At 44.7% G+C, this 22,240-nt stretch overlaps 1 protein-coding gene across 6 annotated transcripts in view; it reads left to right on the top strand.

Moving 5' to 3' along the window:
- ARHGEF28 (Rho guanine nucleotide exchange factor 28) overlaps positions 1 to 20,034 on the top strand; it is a 1,591,074-nt gene extending 1,571,040 nt beyond the window's left edge. For all 6 annotated transcript variants that reach the window (XM_069627491.1, XM_069627492.1, XM_069627490.1 and 3 more), the window contains one exon: positions 15,093 to 20,034. In XM_069627491.1, coding sequence (XP_069483592.1) covers positions 15,093 to 15,265 — 173 coding nt within the window. In that variant the 3' untranslated portion in view covers positions 15,266 to 20,034. The remainder of the gene's footprint in view (positions 1 to 15,092) is intronic.
- Positions 20,035 to 22,240: the final 2,206 nt, after the last annotated feature.

Here is a 22,240-nt window from a genome sequence, read left to right as displayed (position 1 = left end):
TACAGTCCATCTTGGAATCATAATCTTCAGTCAGAAAATAATGTATATGGTTATTCTGCATTTTTAATAATGTGCTTTTCTCAGTAAGACACGTTTGACCTTCTTATTATGACTGCAATATATGCTGGAAGTAATCATTGAAATTAATATTTAAAAATCTTAAGTGCCTCTTTACAATGTGTCTACAATTAAATACTTTCCTTTTAATTGTTTATTTTGCTGAGAATACACTTAATTCCGTCTCTCAAAATGTCCTTCCTTCCTTGGAATCTTGCAAGACACCCAATGACCATGTTTGTCTGCCACGGGGCTGTGGAACGGACAAGATACCACCAATCACAACACAATCGGAAGTATGGACACTAGCAGCTGTGCTAGTCATGTGGAGGGGGTGAGGAGCATGCAAGGTTATTAAGGGAGCGGGCGGAGGGGACAGCTAAATCCTCAAACAGCCTCAAATGCAAAAACGGGCACGTACCTCCTGAGGCTCAGGGTGTACAAGCATCCCGTCGTGTAAGATTACACGAGCCCAACCGGTTCAGTCCAGGATAGAGATACAAACTAACCAATACCACTAACAATTTCCTTCTCTGCATACACCTCTCAAACTCCAAACCAAACACAACCACAAACCTCTAGCGCAGCAAACTGCACGAACTTCACTACACTGCAACAACAAAACAAAAACACACATAGACTCGCACATCAGCACACGACGACTACCGGCCGCATACACCCCAGGCCCAGCCGACGGAACCACCGGGCTGAGGCTGCCAACAGCACATCACTGCAATCTTGCACTTTTCCAGCCTCCACCCACTAACCCACCCTCCCTCCCTCTTTCAGAGCCGCCAGGGGACCACTCCGGTGGTAATAGTGCGCGGTACAAATGACCTTTAACATTAACATTAACATGTGACAGACTGGGGCTACTTTGAGAGATGCCTCTGTTGCTGCTGTCCTCATTCTATTTCCACCCCCCGAAAATCCTACATTCACACAAGCATCCATCTCATAGGTAGCCCCACTACATCAGCGCCATCTCTGCACTCAGAAGAGGGGTCGGGTCACTGCATTACCAGCACCGAAGGGTTTCCGATTCCGGGAAGCGCAGATCCTTTCACTACCAGAACTGCCCAATGTCTGGCAAGGTCTCACATACAACACATTCCAAGTGGCATAGGCCACATACACCTTGTCCAAGCTGTCCAACCACCTTGCCCTTCTGCTGGCCCCCCAGCCTCGCTCTATATGCAAATTCCTGTTGTAACATGTATAGTCACAAAATCGTTGAAGTACATTTCTCCCTTTGACCTCAGCTACAAGCTACATCTTTGATCCTGAGGTTCTCAGCCTTGCCTCTAATGTGCAAGTCGCCTAACCACTGCCTTAGCGTTCTGTTTGGGCACCCAGACCTCATCTATGTTATGACTGGGGTCTCCGCTCCCCTGCTTACTGGTCTGCAAAATCTAGGGGTGGGGACAAAGGCTAAGCTCCACCAGGGGCCATCCAAGCTAGAAGAAAAGGCATCATGGCAACAGTTACTGCACTCTAAGCTGGATTGCTGTTCATCATTATTTCACCATGACTTTGTATCAGCCCTCGCTTATTGAGGACTGCACAGACACAGCAGTGAACATCGGGTCATTGGCAGTGGAACAAAAATACATCTTTGAAAGCATACCATTCACGGTATACTATCATGTGTACTCCAGACGGGGCAAAATGAAACCTACATTTGGGGTGCGGGGGGCCTTCAAATTTTGGCAGAGGGTCGCTAACTTCAGACACAGTGGGGGAGGGGCAAACGTATTTGTTTGGGGGACATCCAACTTTTTAACGCATTCTAATTAGACTATTCTAGTGCAGCTTCAATGTTACAAGCAGTTAACTCTCTCTCCTTTAAGCCTGAAAGCAGGACTGCTGCGAGAATGAGCAGTCTTCCTGTCCCTGCTCTGCCCTCCCAATCACTCCCCTGGCATGCAAATACTAACCCCACGTCACGATTTCAATTGCCTAAAAATGTATGCATATGAATGCAGGTGCCAATAATTAAATGCTTTATGTTAGTAATAGCCGGGCCTTTGTTAACAGCTAAGACCAGGTGCCGTTTAACATCTATGCCCTGTGCTGTCCAGCCACAGCTCTGTAGGTCAGTCAGGTCGAGTCAGCATAGCCCAGCATTTATTGGGGGAGGGTGGGTTTTTCTGAAACCCGGTCAGCTCAATGGTGTTGCGTCACTGACTCCAGAAGTCATGCCCGGTTACACCCACTTTGCCCAGTTGTTCCCATATAGACCCAATTCCGATTGCTATCAATTAGGTAATAAAAAAGGAAAAGCCTGAATTGTAAAACACCTGCTGGTGTGGGTTATTTTAGGAGGCTCTACATTTTGTTTACATAACGCATAGACGAGCTGTATGTTAATTACACACCTGTGGGGGGTCTGGGTGTCCCGACCCCTAGAGCCTAGGGCTTCACGGCTATAAACGTAATATGTCACATCGAAATCTCGAGGGGGGCGGAGAGGGGACGTGGGGGGAGGGGCGAATGGCGGTTTTGGAGCGGACCAGAACAAAAACTCCCCCTATTCACAGGCCTGCGCGTGGCTGCGGTCATAACATCAGAGCCAGAGTTTAACACCGACTGACAATGAGATCTTGTTGGCAGTTTTGATCAGCCAATGGGAGGAGTTCTCCTTTTATAGCAGCAAGTTCCCTCGTACTCAATGGAAAGTACCAATCATCCTCCGCTTAAGGGGCATACAATTCATATGCATGCTTTACAACAGTTATTTTGACACAAACCGAAAACATGCTTAGAAATAGCGGGCAGTTACAAACCGTAGTTCCCAAAATACAATTCCTTCTCTCCATTCACTCGCTACTCATGATAATATTCCTTTACATGAACCCCCTCCCCCGGTATCTGAACATCCTAGGGAAATGGTTTGCTCTAAGGGTGGGGCACAACCTACATAAACCCTGCCATTGCAGCTAAACCTCGTCCTTCTCTTCGTAAGCATATTAATACCCCCACTTCTGAATTGCTTCTAATCTCCTTCACTTATTGAAATTCCCTTTCACGCAGAGTCGCGTAACAGAAAGCGAGGTTTCTCGTTCACTGTTCTTAAAATGTCAAACATGCTTCTCGTTAATCCCCGCCCTACACGCCATTGCCCGGCAGCTTGTAACCCATTAACCTTGATACCCGTAAGCCCACCCCCTCGGTCTGCAGTTTAATTTAAGAAAAACCCAACCAAGTAAAGAGTAAGGAAGGGGCGAAGGTACGCCCCATCCACTCCAAATATTAAAATATGACCAGGGAAGCAAAATGTTCAGCGGTTGCCCCCAGTACTACTTTGTGTATTCTTTTTTATAAGTGAGCCCAAGCAGTACCCAATAGTGTGCATATTAACACGGAAACCACAACCAATGTGCTCGCATGTATTATTTGTTATTTTCTCGTATTTCTTCATTTAGGGCTGAGCTAGGTCTGTCACAACAGCTATCATCTAGAGGAGAGAGCACATATCTCATGATGTCCCATATTAGGTGCATACTTGCCAACCCTACAGATTTCGGCAGTAGGCTACTGCTTTTTAAGCAGCCCTACCGGCTACAGATTTCAGTGACAGATCCGAATGCTTTTTACAGTGGCAAATAATGTATGTGACTCTAAGGCAAGCTCCAGGACAAAGCATGCAATACATTAATTAGTCTGTCTGTACAGTGGCTGGTAGGTGATTACTTTGATTGAGCTCAGACCAATCCACTGAACTGACAGCTGCGTGACTCTGCCCTGCACTCTGGCCGGGACAGGCCTTAGGTGAACCACCAGTGAAGGCAAGTGGCAGAGCGTACCACCATCACACAGCATCTGCTTATCAGACTGAGGGGGGTATCAGTCACCATGTCATTCAGTGTTCAACTTGCAATAAATATGTACTGCCTGGGCTGCTGCTACAGAGCAGTGGCAAACGTTGCCCACCAGCTGTGTAATTACCTTCTGTGAAGTTAGGTAATTGAATTTGGTGTAAAGTTACCATTCAGAATTATACATTTTTAACATTTCAACATCTTTCCATGTTGTGCTGTTTGATGGGTTGTGTATTTTAGAATGGTTACATGGTGCCAACAATGTATGTTTTGTATTTTCCTGTAATGTCATCGTTATGGGAATTATTATTTTCGAAACTTCAAAAATCCTACATCTTTTTGGTCACAATGTTGGCAACTATGCAGGTGTGAGATTTTCACTCAGTCCTGTCTTTTATGTGCTAATCACTTTGCATTCTGGTTCTTGGAGTCCTGCCTTCACAGTGTGTTCCCTGAACAACTAGTCTATCTAGACCCGACGGTTCAAAGACCTAAGCACTACAGCGCCAGAGAACATTTTCATGTTGAGGGGGGAATCAGTACATCATACACCCTGGGGTTGGTGTTCAGTTCCTCACCCTAACATTTAATTCGTAGTAAATCCCAGAATCCTTACATAATCCTATATACGTATGATTGAGGCCAAACCGCCATTAATCCTGGACCTCGCATAAAGCTTCTCCTGTAAGTAACCAACAATACTAAACAAGCACCCACAGTCACTCTAGATTGATTCACAGCTCCACTTAGCAGCATGTACAGTATTCGGCACTTTAAAATCACCTGCGGAAACGGCAAATTGACTTTTTAAAACGCCAAAGCTTTTGACATGGCTCCAAATCTGTAAAAGCGATACAATGGCGCCATCTAGCGATCAAAGTCGAAGAGCATCAACGCTAAAAAGCACACGTTTGCTCCACGTTTAAAAAAACGATCCTTGCTGGTGACCTATAGTACAGTGTACAAAACAATGAGATGTAGTGGGCACAGAAAATCTAGCCTTTGCAAAGACAAATAGGTCTAGCTGATTTTATAGGTGTTCGTTCATCGATGGAGGGAAAGTTGGATGGATGGGTCTGTGTGTCTATAGGATGGATGATTTAGATGGATGCCGGATGACGTGTGGGAGGATCTGATTGGTTTGATGCGTGCATGCACTGTGTGGGACATAACTCAGCTATCAGGCTTTGTTGGGAGTTTGACATCTTGCACTTGCTTGGCGCGGCGGGGGGGGGGGGGTGGAGGAATGGGGGGTGGGGAGTGAGGCTGGGATCTGCTAGCAGGGCAGGCTAGTAGAATGTGGTGATGTCATCTAGAGTGTTGGGTGAGTGTCATGCGAGCGTTCCTAAGGTGTCAATTGGTGGCGTGTGTTGGCCTGCCTGGATGTGCCAGTGTTATTCCGTCTTGTCCAGCATCAGTGCCACATTTCCCGGTGCAGCACTTAACTGTGCGAGGTGGACAATAAACCTACATGTAACTAGAGTGTGTCCTCGTGCCTCCTTACCCACGCACGTTACTTCAACATGCCACATAGGTGTTCTGTGAAGGCCAACCGAACAGGGCTGGCATGGGGCAGCTAAGGGGCAAGCAGCACGTGGCTGGTGCACCCGAGTTGGAGGGGTGGGCGTGTGGCAGAGCAGGAAGTTGGTGTGGGTGCATGCCACAGGTGGTGGGGCATTTACGGACGGGCATGCTGCTCTGCTATGCAGTATTTTGGGGGATAAGAATCCATATAATTTATAACAGGAGCTCACCGCACGACCACCCATCACCAAATCTTTCGCAATTACACTGACTGCCAGTGGTGTCCAGAGTTAAATCCAAGGTTGCCACACTCATCTTCAAATGCCTTAATAATGCTGCTCCATCCTAGTTGGCGTCCATACCCTGAACATTGTAATCGTCCCCCTCAATTTAATATTACCTTTGCAGAGGGCAAAGGTAGTCCATCTAAGGTATCACTATCTGGACATCTCTGGCCGAATTCCTTCTTGTCTCTCTCCTGTTTAATTTAAAAAAGGCCATGCTATTTCCTATCTTCTTTTCGGCATTAATCTGATCTGATAGTGTTTGTACCCCTAAATCATCGCCCTTATACACCATTAGATTTTATCGCCACATGAGAATCAATTAATGTATCATAACTTTCTTTCTGTAGGTTAACACACGCAAAATCAAATCAATGCCAGCCACTAACTATACACCACAGCATTTTACATTTTCGTGATGCCTCTGCCCAACAATATATGTCAACATTGTCACTGTAAAACACTTTTGACGCTGTGCTCACACTATCTCGTGCAGGCCTTTTTTTACACAATACATGCCAGCATGGCCCAGTAAGGCCCCATTTCATGCTGCCTGTGCCCAAATATATGCATCTTAGCTTGGAAAACACTTTCATGATGGTGCCCACAATATATGCCTGCATGGGCTGTAAAACCTTTTTAATGCTCCAGTATAAGCCAGTATGACCACTGTAAATAATGATGGATAGATGGTTGGTTGGTACAGACAATAGATTCCTCAGATATTTCTCGATGTCATGATGCTGGTGTGATCCACCCCCTCGCCACCACCAGGCATATGCAGGCACACACATACACAAACATTCACTCAGTTCTTACTCAAGCAGACACACACTCACATTTGCAAACACTCGTTCAAACTCTCTTGTGCCCACACACTTCACAACATTGTCCGGTTATGATTACATATAAAAGGCGTTCAGTCATGTTCAATTAATCTTGGAACCCAGGGCCAAAAGGAACATGTGTGAGTGATTGTAGGCGCCATCCGTGCACCCTTTCTGTCAACCTTCATGCTCCCAGTGGCCAACAGATATTAGCATGGCACCTATACAGAAGCTAGCATGGCAGCTATACAGATGTTAGCATGGCACCTATACAGAAGCTAGCATGGCAGCTATACAGATGTTAGCATGGCACCTATACAGAAGCTAGCATGGCAGCTATACAGATATTAGCATGGCACCTATACAGAAGCTAGCATGGCAGCTATACAGATGTTAGCATGGCACCTATACAGAAGCTAGCATGGCAGCTATACAGATATTAGCATGGCACCTATACAGAAGCTAGCATGGCAGCTATACAGATGTTAGCATGGCACCTATACAGAAGCTAGCATGGCAGCTATACAGATGTTAGCATGGCACCTATCCAGAAGCTAGCATGGCAGCTATACAGATATTAGCATGGCACCTATCCAGAAGCTAGCATGGCAGCTATACAGATGTTAGCATGGCACCTATACAGAAGCTAGCATGGCAGCTATACAGATGTTAGCATGGCACCTATACAGAAGCTAGCATGGCAGCTATACAGATGTTAGCATGGCACCTATCCAGAAGCTAGCATGGCAGCTATACAGATGTTAGCATGGCACCTATACAGAAGCTAGCATGGCAGCTATACAGATGTTAGCATGGCACCTATACAGAAGCTAGCATGGCAGCTATACAGATATTAGCATGGCACCTATCCAGAAGCTAGCATGGCAGCTATACAGATGTTAGCATGGCACCTATACAGAAGCTAGCATGGCAGCTATACAGATGTTAGCATGGCACCTATCCAGAAGCTAGCATGGCAGCTATACAGATGTTAGCATGGCACCTATCCAGAAGCTAGCATGGCAGCTATACAGATGTTAGCATGGCACCTATCCAGAAGCTAGCATGGCAGCTATACAGATGTTAGCATGGCACCTATCCAGAAGCTAGCATGGCAGCTATACAGATGTTAGCATGGCACCTATCCAGAAGCTAGCATGGCAGCTATACAGATGTTAGCATGGCACCTATCCAGAAGCTAGCATGGCAGCTATACAGATGTTAGCATGGCACCTATCCAGAAGCTAGCATGGCAGCTATACAGATGTTAGCATGGCACCTATCCAGAAGCTAGCATGGCAGCTATACAGATGTTAGCATGGTAGCTATACATTGGCCACAGATTATGACCGCCGAGCAGAGTCAGGGGAAGGGAACAATGCAAACATCAAGAGAGAAAACATCCTTTGGCCAACATGATTTTTAATTTCGATTGTATTTTTTACTTCGGACATAACTTATGACTAACAGAAAAGGCAATATGTCACAGCAACAGGCTCCCCAATACAGATCCCCAGGATCAGGGCAATGCTAGTTCTCTTGCTGTGGGTCTCCGTAAATAGGGATGCATGGCAGGCTTGAAAATGAATATAGGTGCACAAGTACTATGGTGTGCACCTAGTGTGGCCTTGTGGGAAATCCAGTCACTCCAGCAAAAACAATACACTCAGTTCTTTGAGGCCCGATTCATGGGACCTAGCTATTTAGAGAAGCAAAACAAAGAAAGAAATTAAAAATGAAGGCAGGTTTAATATGTCAATGAACCACAATGCAGTGTTAAACTTTCCATTTAATTTGTATACATTTCTTATTGTCAAAATGTGCACTGTAAATACCTCAACAAATGAACCCTTCGGGAATGGTTCTCTCAATTGGTCCTTTTTAAGTTTCAAATGCAGGCAACAGAATCAGACAAAAGTGGATTTAATTATAAACCTGTGTGCATGGGAGTGGTAGGGTGGAAAGTTACACATTTACACGGGGGCACATTGTTATGACACAGAAGCCTGGGCAGGGTGAACCCTGCGGCCCACTTCAAAACTCATACCATGTTTACCTTTGTGCACGACACATCCCTGTGATCGATGTTGGGCCCTGATGTCCTAGCACAAAAGAAAACCTAAGCATAATACTAAATAGATCATTTCTGGAATACTAAACCCTGCCTCCTGCATTCGTCCATTGTAAGTAGCCATCTTATTACATGCGGTGTACCCCACTTTTTTGGATCAATGGAGTGGTTGTAAAGAAGAAGTCTGTCATGTATCCCCTAGTCAGTTTCTCTTTAGGGAGGAAGTGACATGGAGCAGGAACAAGAGGTAAGTCAGTGGGGCAGGAAGAGGAGTGGCAGAAAGGAATCGGGGCATCTGCGTGTGCAGCGCCTGAGGTCCGGTAGCAGAATAAAGCACATAGTTAAATGAATGATTGTGTGGCCTAAATCACTTCAGAACAGAGGCCTTGCACAGAAACCTCCCAATACGCCAGTCTGCTTCAACCATCTCAAATATGTATATATTGCATTTATAGTAGCGCGCAAAGCCCCTGGGCATCCAGGCACTGTTTCTTACAGTAGAGTGGGTAAAACAGTTATTTATTTCATTTATTGGGTTTTTATAATGCACCTATACACAGTGTGTTTCAGTCAAGGTTACAGTGTAAGGCGTGTCATACATAGCAAAAGAAAAGGGGGGAGTGTCCCAAGAGCAGTAGTGGAGTGGGACTGCCACTAGACAAAAACAATGAGGTCCACACTGCTATTGAATCAATTTGAAAAGTTACTTAGGTGGTACTTGAATTAATGAGTGTATCAAAGTGATATCACTAAACCAACAAATTAAGGCTACAGAAAACTCTGAAAGCAATCAAAATAGTCTCATGGTGAAAACGAAGAGCATATTTATTTTTCATTTTTCAAAAAACATCATAGAGAATGAATAAAGCAATCTTATGAATGAATAAATAAACTGGTCTTCAGTTGAACATTAACACAGAAAATCAAAAACAATGAGTTTGAACAGTCACTTTGCTCATAAAAAATGAAATAGAAAACTTGAAGAAACAGACTGAAACTTCAATTGAAGAATAAAAGGTCCGTATCCACATTCTTTTAGTTGACAGGTCTGCCTACGTGTAAGTGTCATATACAAAATGAAAAAGAAAACTAAATAGACATCTGTAACACGTTTCGGCAAAAAAAGCCACCTGTCTGGCAAAATGATTCCAGAAATGAGATAGTTGCCTTCCTCAGGGCGAAAAAAACACAACATGACCCAAAATTGGGGCTGTAGCTGAATTAAGAGTGACCAAACACGATGCTTGCCGACGACCGGGGCAGGGTCTCTGGGCAAAGGGGCCAGGGACGACATCACCAGTGCTGCATCATTACAGGGGGGTGCGGCGGAGAAACACCCTCTGTCAGTGGGTGTTGCTGGACACTGAAACGATTTATTTCTGGTATAACAGTGCTCGGCATGCTATGAAGTGAGTCCAATGCCTTAAAAATTCATCTAATGGATCCGGTTCGACAAACCATGAAACGAAAATGGCAGTGCAAATGCTTGAAGCTTTAATGGTGCCTGGAATGGTGGGCGATGAGCCTCATGTCTCCAAAGGCGCAAATGAAGCTGTGTCGCAAAGTTACAGACCATTAGGACGTGGCTGATTCGATCCGACTGTCCAGAGAGCTCCGATGCAATCAAAGAAGGGGGGAGAGTTTTCATTTTTTTCCAGAAGAAGTGGCAAGAGGGCTCCTCCCAGAGTGTGAGTGGGAGATTGTGCCAAAGTGTGGCAGAGTGAACAGGGAGCTGGCACTGCCAGCTCTCTTACGTTTACATCTCAGTGTGGTGAGGCTGTGGCTGTGAGTAGATCGGAAGGGTCTGTTGGCCATGTGTCTCTTGACCTTTTGGGCAAGGTATGGGGTTACATTGTTGGACAGGCAGCGGTGGGTTACAGTTAGAATTTTGAATGAGATTTGTCCACGGACTGGGAGCCAGTGGGTGGATCTTCTTGCCTCCGAGGTCTTGTCATGCTTGGTATGATGTATGATATATGATATGATAGGTCATTCATAACGCGCCTGTACACAAGTGTTTCTAGGCGCGAAAAAAGACGAGGAAGGGGAGACAGAGGAGGACAAAACAGTGATCCTACTAGGCCTTGTGTCATTCAGATCATGCAAATGCGGGGGGGGGGGGCGGGGGAGATGTGCCAGGGGTGGAGAATGCAAGTAGCTCGTAAGTGCTTTGTTGGTGGTTCATAAATGCAGAGAGTCAGAGGACTGTATGGTTGTAGATACAGTGCCTTAAGTGGTTGGGGGCCCAGAGGCAGTGCAAGGGCAACTGGTCTTGCAGCAGCCTGGGCCCATAATTACAGTGGGTGGCCAGGTAACCAGAGTGCACAGCAGACAGTGACATCAGCAAGGGAGCGGGAGAGAGAAAGCGGAAGCGAAAGGGGCGGTCTTGAGTTGCTTCTGGAACCTTAGATGGTCCTGCTCAAGTTTGAGAGGGAGGCCCCAGCTGAATGAGAAATATCTACCCCCCCACTCTCTGCCTGGAGAAGCGTCTGACCCTCAGAGAGTTGGAGGTTGATGAGCGGAGGGGTCGAGAAGAAAGATGTTTAGGTAGAGAAAGTTGGATGCAGTGTGGTCCCCAGCCCCAGAAAGCCTTTTGGGCAATGCAGAGGGCCTTGAACTTGATCCTTGTAGCCACAGGGTGCCAGTAGAGAGATTTCAGGGCTAGAGAGATACGATCCCTGGGCTTGAAGCCAAGGACAAGTCTCACAGTCCTGTTCTGGATAAGTTTTAAAGGGCGAAGAGGAGACGCAGGCAGATTTAGAAAGAGGCTGTTGTAGTAGTCCAGCCTAGAAAGGACCAGGGCTCTGGACACAGTGAGCTTCTGGGGGAAAGTAGTCAGGTTGAAAGCGGCACGGAGAGCAATGTTTTTTAGACTTGTAAATTGGAAAGGGTTTTCTCAGAACTGCCACAAAGTAGTGCATCGGAGTAGTCCAGCTTGGGCAGGACGAGGGCCTGGACAATAGTGAGACAATGTTCCATAGAGAGGAAAGGTTTGCAGGCAGTGATGAGTTTGGTCACATAGGTTGAGGCGATGTGGTTGACATGATGTGTCATTGTGAGAGATGTGACTCTGTTTTTACCGAGGTGACAATGGAGTGGCCATCGAAGTTGAAGTGGCTGAAGGCTGCATCGAGCTTGTCGAGACAGGCAGGAGATCCAATGAGAAGTAGTTCAGTTTTCTCATTGTTTAAGCAGAGGTTATGTGAGTCCATCCAGATTTGAATGGTTTTGTATATGCTGTCTACTTTGGCAGTGTCCTGTATGTGGTACCCAGCGAGGGGAATGAGGATTTGGGTATCGTCGGCATAGTGTAGGTGATATTTAAGGAGGTGAGGTGGTCGCAAATGGGGTTAGTGTAGTCGTTGTAGAGGGTAGGAGAAACACAGGAGCTTTGTGGGACTCCACAGGAGATCGGAGTGGGGAGGCAGCAGCGTCCCCAGCATCGACTCTAGAGGATATGTTTGCTAAGAAGGCAGCAATCCATTCAGCTGCTTTAGATGAGAATTGGGCAGAGGAGGTGAGATGGTGGCAGAGGGTCTGGTGGTCGACAAGTTCAAAGGCGGCTGAGGGATCAAGGAGTAGGAGGAGGGAGAGGATGCCGGCATCCATGGCTTTGTCGAGTTGTTTTTTAAGGTCGAGGAGGGCTGTTTCCATTCCATGTTTGGGGCAGAAGCTGGAATGTCGGGGGCTCAGGATGTGGTGTGATTCAAGGAAGTCCTAGATTTGAGGCCACTTTTTCAATAATATTCAGGAGAAAGGGAATAGTGGTGATGGTCCTTTAGTTGGTAGGGGATGCTGGGTCTAATGTAGGTTTCCTGAGCAGAAGGGAGACTCTTTAAGGGTGGTGGGTACCGAACAGGAGTCAAAGGAAGAGTTGACAATGGCAGCGATGAGGGACAAAAGAGGTTCAGCGCATTTCTTTACAAGGGGGACTGGACAAAGTTAGCCTTTACATCTGGAGGGTTAGAGCACATTGATGTAGGGGGATAAGGGTCAGCGGGTGGGGCTAGGGGTTCGTCAATTGAGCTTCAGATATGCTGGTGAGTTTCTCGCTAATTTTGGATTTCAGTTGTAAAGTTTTCCCTGTGAGGGCATCTTGGATGGGACTGCACCAAAGGTTTTCTTTCACCAAAGAGTAAAGGTGGTCACGGGGGATTCAAGCTCTAGGAGGATTGTGCATATTTCTCTAGGGCTATGGGATGCATTTGCTATTCATTCAATTTAGGAGGATGCTTTGGCGGCAAATATATTGTGCTTGTACTAACGGCAGATGTCAGAGAAGTGGGCTTTGTTGGAGGTAGTGGGGTCTTTTAGGCGGGCAGCTTCTGCTGCCCTCTTGTAGGTACGGAAGGCACGAAAGGTCAGTAGCGAATCACGTGTTGCAATGACTGGTGATTTTCACTTAAGGTGCTTTGAGAGGGGCTAGAGAATCAATTGCGTTCTCCAGTAGTGCATTGTAGTGATTCACAAGGGCGGAGGTATTGTGGGGGAGGGTGAAGAGGCGATTGAGAAGTGGGATGAGTCGGGTACTGGTGAGGTTGCAAGAGCTGCGGGCGAGGGTGGGGGCGGGGGGTAAGAGGGTGCTGGTTGTAGCTCTTTTGCTTGGTGTAGGGATGTAGAAGGAGATGACTTGGTGATCTGGCCATGGGCAAGGTAGATTGGAGGTGATGGAGATGTTGATGTTATGATCCAGGAGCAAGCCGATGGTGCAGCCATGTGTATGTGTGGGCTTAAGGATGCATTGGGTGAAGCCCAGGGAGTGGTGGATTTAGCAATGGCTAAGGCCTAAGTATCTGGGGTATCATCGTTAAAGCCTAGGTTAATATCGCTCAGATTGACAAGTTGGGTAGAGGGCTTAAGGTTGTTGGTAATGAATTATTGGAGGTGACTTTCCAGAGCTGCACATGCTCCTCGCAGAAGATAGATGAGGTGGGTGGTGATAGTTGCATTAGGGGAGCATGTAAGTTTGGTTGAGATGAATTCACAGTGGGGGAATTGAGTGGTGGTGAAGGTGCACAGCGGAATGTCGTCTTTGTAAATAAGGGTGACCCCACTGCCTTGACTGATGGGTCTGTCGCCACAGAATATAGAGTTGCCTGGGGGGACAGCAATGGTGAGTGAGGGACCAGTTAAAGGGGCGAGACAGCTTTCTGTGATGGCTAGGATGTTGAGTTTTTCTGACATTGAGGACTAATATGTCTGGTGCATGGGCCACCATAGGTCTGGCATTGAAGAGGGCACAACAGAAAAGTGGAATCTGCGCAGAGCAGATGGGGTTGGCAGTGGTGGTGGGTAGAGTAACTGGATCCAGGGCGGCCTTGGCAGGGGTGGGGGCATGGTTCCCATCAGTGTGATGACTGAGATTAGTGTTGCTACAAAGGATTGTTGGTGGGAGGGCTGTGAGAGCAGAAGGACGTGTACGCCTTTCAGGTTGAAAGCACGTTCCGAGGTAGGTCATGGCAGGTGCTTGGTTGTGTGGGGCGCTGTTGTCTGGGAGTTGGAGGTGGCAGGGGTGATCATAAAGTGAGGTACGGTTCCTGGGTAATTAGTTGGCCTGTGGCTGGAGGACCTGTTTCCATGGAAAAGCTTGTGGTATGCATTAGTCAGAGTATGGATTGCTGTTGTATGTGTTTTCCTCAAACATGGGTTGCCTTCTTAAATGTGGGCTGCTCAGGAGTTAGGATGTAGAAAGGCGTAGTGCTGCAACCTTTGTGCAGAGAGCCAGCACGTGGATCTCCGTTGATCCTCCTGCTCACCTGCTTTCCTTATTGGACCCCCACCACTACCTAAACCCTTTAAATGCAAACTGCAGTGCACACCAGGAAATGGAAAACACAGTTGCTTTGCCAGTGCTTGTTTTTTTAATGGTGTGTCTGCCTGCACCCTATGATGCCACGCTTAATAATTGGATAAATTCATGGTTACTGACATGGATACCATCACCGTTGCCTGATAGATCTGATTATTACTCGCTCTCAACCTCCTTCTATAAACCCTGATTACTAACTACTAGTGGGTCCAATTGCTGTAGTTCCAGACATAACTCTCATATACTCGAACAAATCATCATTTCTGAAACTTGCCTGCTACGCTGCGGCCATAGGAAAGTGCATGCTCTTCAGGTAGACGCTCTTTTAAAATGGCTATTACAGTACTTTCCTAGGAAATTAAATAAGATTTACTCATCTTGTTGTGGAAACGGCGTTATTAGCTAAAAGGACCTTTGTGATACAAAATTCTTCACTTCCAAATACTGTATTGCAACAAAGAGTAATCATAAGCAAATTAAGAAAATGCCAACTTTGGAGACTGGCTTTACACCCTCGATTTCATGAGATAATACTTTCCTACATGTCAAGTTATTGTTCCATTTAATATTTTCTGCAATCAAATTGCTTTACATTTTTTTCCAATAAAAACAGAACTTAGTAAGTAGGAAACACTATTTTGAATTCTTTCTTTCAAGTCAAAAAATATTATAATACCATCTTCTCATTTTGCTTTGCAGATTTAAATGCATTACAAGTAATATTTCGGGGTGCAATATTGGCAGGGACATACAGTTCCAATACCGGTAACCTCCAAACACATCCTGCATTGGAAGCACTGCCAAATCCACAGTCCGACGTCCCGAAAGATGTAGAAAATGGAACTGTTGAAGAAAATATTGTGTACCTCTAATTTTATATTTGTGCTGTGTACATATCTGTTTATAGCTTTATCTATTATGTAGACATGTATGTTGCAAATGTGTTGCTATCTGTCTATTGATATTTCAAATACTGTGGGACTTCAGAAAGCATCATTCGCGGGAATTACATCATTCCTGTGAATTATAGACTTTCAACTAATGGAAATGGAACATAAGGAAAACATAGTGTGCAACATGGTTCTGTAAACCGGTTCTAGACTTCTGGTGAGATTTACAAAGCACTCATCAGGAATATAGCACATCAGAATGTTACACATTGTGTCACACGCAGAGGCGTTGCTTGGGAGGGGCTGAGGGGGTTATAGCACCAGGTCTTTTGATTGTAGCCTCTGGATAGAAGCTCGGGAGTTTCAACCAAAAAGGCTAGCTAGCCCCCAGTGCGGACAGTCCAAAAATTAGCATAGCCCCGGATCTTTTCCAGACCTAGAAACACCCCTGCACACACGCACGCACACTCAAATGTATAGGCACCGACTCACTGAAGACAACCATGTTTCCTAATATTCCACTGCTAAATGGAAATTGATATGTTTCTGCTGTGCAAATATTCTCTGTAATTTTTACCCTAGAAATGTTGGAAAGTGAACACACATCAAGAAAACACCTAGGGCATTCATTTTGTCTTCTCTCGTGTTTTCATTACACTGTTTTTAAACCCGAGATGGGGAATGTCCACTTTTTGAAACTATACTTATAACAAACACAAATCAGGCAAAAGTTGTTTTCCTTATGAATTTGTTACCAAATTGGGAAGAAAGTATGTTGGCTTTTCTCAAAAACATTGCACCTGCCATTCTCTCTAATGTTTGATCAACAGCGAAATCCTTTATATAAGAAGGGACCACCAACAAAGTACACTCGTGACCTGGCGTCCGCGTCTAATGGCTACATGGATAGAATATTGGGTAGTGAACCTACTTATGTTTCCGACCTTCTCTGGGATTTACAATGACATTTTTCCTAGCTGCATGTCGAAATTGACTTCTGAAATCACTTGGATAAAATGCTCACCCATCATTACACAAATGCATTGCTGTTAGAGAAACACATATGTGACGAATATATGGTCATTGAATTTGCACTTGGCATCTAATGTTCCTGACATAATACTTGCATCATTGTGAGAAAGCAGAGAAGCCCATAACATGCCAACACCAGCCTGTCTTGGTAACAGGTAACCCACCAGCAGAGGCAGCGACAGTTTCTGCTGTTCTGGTCAAAGGAAAAGTCTCTGCACAGTTACTGTTGCCAATTCACGGCGTGAAAATCAAATACATTGGAAGCACAACATAAACAAACATAGCATAATAAAGAATGTGACCTCAGAGAAAATGTGACAAAGTTGTGTACAGTGGGGGTGAGATAGAAATATATAGAAACCTTGTCCCTGGTGAAATTTAAGAAGAGTGTTGCCTCTGCCATTCTCCACTGATATGGCAGCAACATCTATGGCTTTTAGGTGGTAGTGATGTTCCATGTTCGACTTAATTGATTCTTGATTAAATAGAGTGTGCAAGATAATGTCATTGACATTGTATTGCATGGGAAAACCATGTTCCTATACTATGGAGAAACAGTTTACGTAGCCAGATCAAGGGCAAGACCACAAATCATAATGTGATCTAACATTTACATTTCCCACTAAATCTGAGAATATGTTTGCAGCAACCAATGTCTCAAGATGGGGGCCTGACGTCTTGAGGGCAATAGCACAATACAGCATTGCTGGAGATTAGGAAGCACACCACCCCTGTTGGTTAGAGAGAGTTCATGTTTCCTTTAGTAATCAGGGAACATCATAAAAGCGAGATATTCCTTATAGTGGCCTCAGACCCATAGACACATTCTTCCATGGGGATCCCCATGCCCGGCCGAGGATTAAAAGGAACACACCCAATCCTCTCGACCTGGGCCGTAGAACAGACCAGCAGCTACTGCAGCTCTTTCCTCTTGCATGCCTCCGTCCAGAACTGATTTGGTGAGCTCTGAGTTGGGATCTTCTGAAGGGTTGCCCTTTTATATTCCAGACCTCCTTCAGCAATGATCCCTTGCTGTTCTGCTACAGAGCCACATGTAAAGCTCTTGCACTACAATGGCTCCAGTTGGTGGACGACAAGAAGTTGGGCATCACCTTTTTGAGCACAAATCCATTTCCCTGATGACATAGTACACCATGGTCCTTCAGGTGAAACGTGACCTTGTTTACATGGATGAACAACATTAATGAGCTGACATCAGATGACCGTGGAGTTTTGGATGTGTTCGACATCAGAATACCTCTTTGTTCACTGTCAAAAGTACTGTAGTGGAATAGAGAAGGCAGCCTCATTCACCTGCCAAAAAGAGTTTTACCATTTTCTTTCATGGTGAATTTCCAACTCAGGCCTATTCCCGGATCAACCATTTTGCTACTAAAGTGAACACTTTACATTTCCAATTCATACTCTTTATTAAATGGCCACCAAGTTTCTCCAGCCACTCAACAACAAGAGATTTACAGATCTCTACAGACCCCCACCCCCGTCCCGAGCAGTGCACGTATCCCCTTCATTTGACTGTAGCATTTCCGGAGACTACCCCTTCAGAATCTAGCTGAGAATGGAGGACAGGACGTTCAAGGATTCCAAAAAAACATAAGCTTTTTCAACTTACCATTCATCTGCTGAATCTGAAAGTCTTGCCCCTTTGAACATACCGTCTGCTCAAAGAACTATCCCCACACCTCTATGTTTGCTGCTTGGAAAGCAACTGACCACGGCACAATATAAAAGCAGATGGGTAGTATATGGTATTGGGTCGTTCATAAGAGAATGAAATCCTAAGTAGAGTCGATGATGTTATATTTTTCAGTCATTACTGGCTCAGGCAGGCCCATGTAAGTATTCTGTTGAAAATATGTCAATATCGCTGATGTCGGGCACAAGAGAACTCTCCAAACGTATTCTTTTCAATCAAAGGTGATAAATAACAATTTAAATGGTATAATAAAGATGCTGCCACAGCTGATAAAGCAAACTTTGGACCCATGGCAACCAGTGCAGTGAGCCTTCTTACTGGAAGCTGGCCTTCCTAGTGATATCCCGCCTGCAATGAGGACCAGTGGGATTGCATATTTTACTTCCAAGAACCTTCTAAGATCCACAACTGCTGGATTTGACTGTAATTCATAATCCAGAAATCCACATGCCTATCTTTTTTTCTGGCATCTCACTGGGGCAGAAGAACAGAGATCCAACAAGAGCTTGATGCCAAGTAAACCCCTAAAGCTACATTTATACGGAAAAGTACTTGAGAGGTCTCCCCATGTGACCATCATATATTGCAACATTTATGAAGGGGTAATATTTCAAGCAGTAACTAAGTCCATGCAACTAAAGTTATTAAGAAGTCAGCAGAGTTTCTACTCCACAGGGACTGCATGCACATTCCACCACAGACAAGGCAGCATATATGGCTTTTTTATGGAGTGCCGCATTGGTGATTGCCATCTGGAAACATTATTTGTGTCTTCTCCAAGGTGTATAGTTTGACCAACATGCCTTAAGCATGTATGCAAGAAGCCCGTTTACTCCTATGAATTTCTGTGACCTTTGCTTTCAATCTGCTTTTTTGTGTGTGATCAGTATTAAAACATATTTCTGTGCAAGCCACAAGAAGATAGAAAGAAAAACATTGTAACTCAACCTCTGTCTGCATATATGGTTTTCCTTTCTTTTTTAAAATTAAGGTTGACAAATGCCGTCCTCTTTTTTCCCCAGCAGTAAAAGTCTCACCATTGAAGACACTTTAGTAAAGTGGACTAGCCGATGAGCGGCATACGGCATACTGTGTTGGTAGCGTAGCTAAGTATGCTAGATGAGCAGACGTGGTGGGCAGCGGGATGATGGATTCCACCACAGGCCCCTTGTTCTCATTTTCTTTTCTTTGGAAAGTTTTTTAAGTTAATGGAGTGGCTTGGATTCATTAAAAAAGAAAAGAAACATAAACATTGTTATTCAGTTAAAGAATTCACATTAAATCCAAAAACACATGATAGGGGTGACAGGCATTGGAAGACTCTGAATAAAGGACAAGCGAGATTGGCCAGAATAGGTATCTTTCATTTACAGTCTCAACTATGAGGTAGCACAGGTAAATTAGATCGTGTACGATAGTGCATAATACAAACACACATATATACATATTCACAACCATTCATAACAACATCATTTACTATGTGGGTTTAAAAATGTTTATTGTATATTGTGTTCTTAAATCGTGTTGTTGCTATTTACATCCCTAAAAAAGAATAATATTTAATGTTCGTTGTCATGTCTTTTTGTGATTGCATATAATAATTAAGTTATTTTTTGTAAGTACTTTTAAGTTATCTCTTAAGATCACTAAGACTAGTTCACTCCAAGTTTCTAGTATATAAATACACGTGTAAGTTGCTTGCCCAAAAAACATTACTAGTGCACTGCAGTAATACATGTCATAAATGGAGGACCTATGCCATGTTTTCCCTGAATCTTATACAAACCTCATTGTATGAAATGTGTACAGATGCCATATTTTAGAGTTAGCTCTTATTTCCGTTTTTTTAGTGCAGACATTACTACATTGTTACTTACAGTACATCATATTTTTATGTTACTACTAATAAGCCACCCCCCCAAAGGAGAGGAGTTGACCTTCCTCCTGCTGGCTTGCGATATTTGTATACTTGTGAACATGTCAATAAATATGATGTCACTGCTGTGATGCGTATCTTTAATGGATAACATGAAACGTGGGTGGATCTGGGCATTGTCCTGCAGTAAGGTAAGAAGGCGGTCATTCAATCGTCGCAAACATACTGCAAGGCCCATTCGCAAGATGCACACACAGCCTTTTGTAGATTGATTGCCCTTCGTTAGAACACTGTCTTTCCTACTAATTCCTGAAGAAGGTAACATCCCTTGATATGCAATGAGGAAACGTGATGGTGGCTATAATTGCCCACATTATTTTAAGCCCCTCCATAGAGAAAAGGCTCATCACTAACTCACTGTCTAGTCAATGATGCTCGCTCAGTCCCATCAACCCTCTATGAGCAATAACTGGAAAGTAGAAGTTATGCTTTTATATAGAAGGCCCTGCGGTGCAGTTTTTGAAGCTTGGTATAGCAGCACCATTATCAAAGCTTAGGTTATGAACATTCGCAAAGAATGCAAAATACCTAAATTGATCCCTTAAAAATGAAATCCAAGATGTCATCGAAAGACACTCTGAAGTTGCTGTTCTGACTTGCTTTGTAACTAGCAAACATAGACTAAAAAAGTGACCCCCTCATCACCTATGTTCTATTCATGTTGTATACACAGAATTTCCAGATATGTATCAAATTAAGGCATCCTTGCACTTATCAATATATTGGCAAAAAATTCATCTGTATTATCCAAAATAGTAACCATAGCATTATACACTGGGTCTCTGAATCATTGTACCAGCACACACAATATGCAGATAAGAATAAAGCACTGGGAAGGCACATAAATGATAATAAAACATTTTGGGCTTACTGCACAAAAATACCCAGACTCGCTTTTAAGTGGAAAAGGTCGCTTTAACGTGACAGGCCATAGCTCACAAAGAAACGCTAACCTGGCTTCCTGGCCTTGAAACTGACGTATCCGTTTTTAACAAATTGCCAAACAATTAAATAAACAGTTACCATTCCCCCACAATTAAATAATTAAACCATTTCAAATTCCTATCCCTTGCTCCCTTATGTCTCCTTAAAATCCTCATAACCTTCATTCCCGCTTTCTCCTATCTACTCCCTGAGGCCACGCCCCTCCTTCTTCAATACCCTTTCCCCCTCTTTGTACCCCCAGGGTAGCCCATTTGTGCAAACAGCACCACCCCCTTTCTTTACCGTGCTAGTACCCCATTGTGCTTCCCCCACCCCTCCTCCAAAGGGCCCTGTCCCCAGCACCAGAAAATCCCTCACCTGAGGTGTTCTTTCTGCCTCACACCCCTAACCTAGGATTTCTTCTATTTCCACTCTTTATTATGTCTTGCACCGGCCACCGTAGAGTCCACTAATCAATAACTGTTTCCATATACCGGGAGATGCACTCCGTTCTCCCGAAAAACTGAAAAAATCCTCATAAATTATTTCCTTATGCTCCAGCCCTTGCAACCCCACCACACTGCAAAATTTCCCACTCTCCTAGTTAATCTTATTCCCTGTCCTTTCCACTGCCCCTTCGTTCACCGCCCCCATCCAAACTCTCCTCAGCAATAACTTTGTCCAAACCAACCTTACCTTGGCCATATCTCCCTTAACCAGCCAAAGTCCATTTTCATTTTCCTTACAATGATACTCCTGTGTCTCTGACTAAGTCATTCTCCCCCGCGTTTACTATTATTCCCTCTGGAACCCCATGGGGCTCCCTCAATCCCACTAACATGGGCAGCAATTGGTCCCACCTAAACCCCGGTACCCCGGACCATCTGAATAAGGCAATGTTGTAGCTGCAACCCAGTTGTGTCCCAAAAATCCTTTTTCCCGCTTCCTTTCCTGCCGTTTTTACAATTAGATGTCCACAAATCCATATCTGCAGCACCTCATCATTCATTCGTGCTACATCTGCAAATGAAAAATTGTTGTGAATTTCCCTTGGCCACTACAAAGCCCGTCCCATCTCTTGTCGATCATCCTAGCGGCGCCCTTTTCCAAACCCTCTGATGTACCCCTTGTACTTTCCTGACCTCCCGCACCCCAAACTTTTAACCTTTTTCTCTGATATCCCTATCCTGCTACCCTCCGATGCCGCCCCCCCATCCTGACCGAATGAGTTCCAAAACCTGCGCTCTCTCCCCCACGGCCACCCAAGCCAACTTCATGCCCCCCAGAACTTGAGCTGCCATTACTGCTCTCCCACCCTCTTGCTGGAAACCCAACCTTTCTCTACCCT

Source organism: Ambystoma mexicanum, chromosome 6p, assembly GCF_040938575.1.
Source record: "Ambystoma mexicanum isolate Mex_15411 chromosome 6p, UKY_AmexF1_1, whole genome shotgun sequence".
Taxonomy (NCBI): Eukaryota; Metazoa; Chordata; class Amphibia; order Caudata; family Ambystomatidae; genus Ambystoma; species Ambystoma mexicanum.
This window is presented reverse-complemented; position numbering and strand designations above follow the sequence as displayed.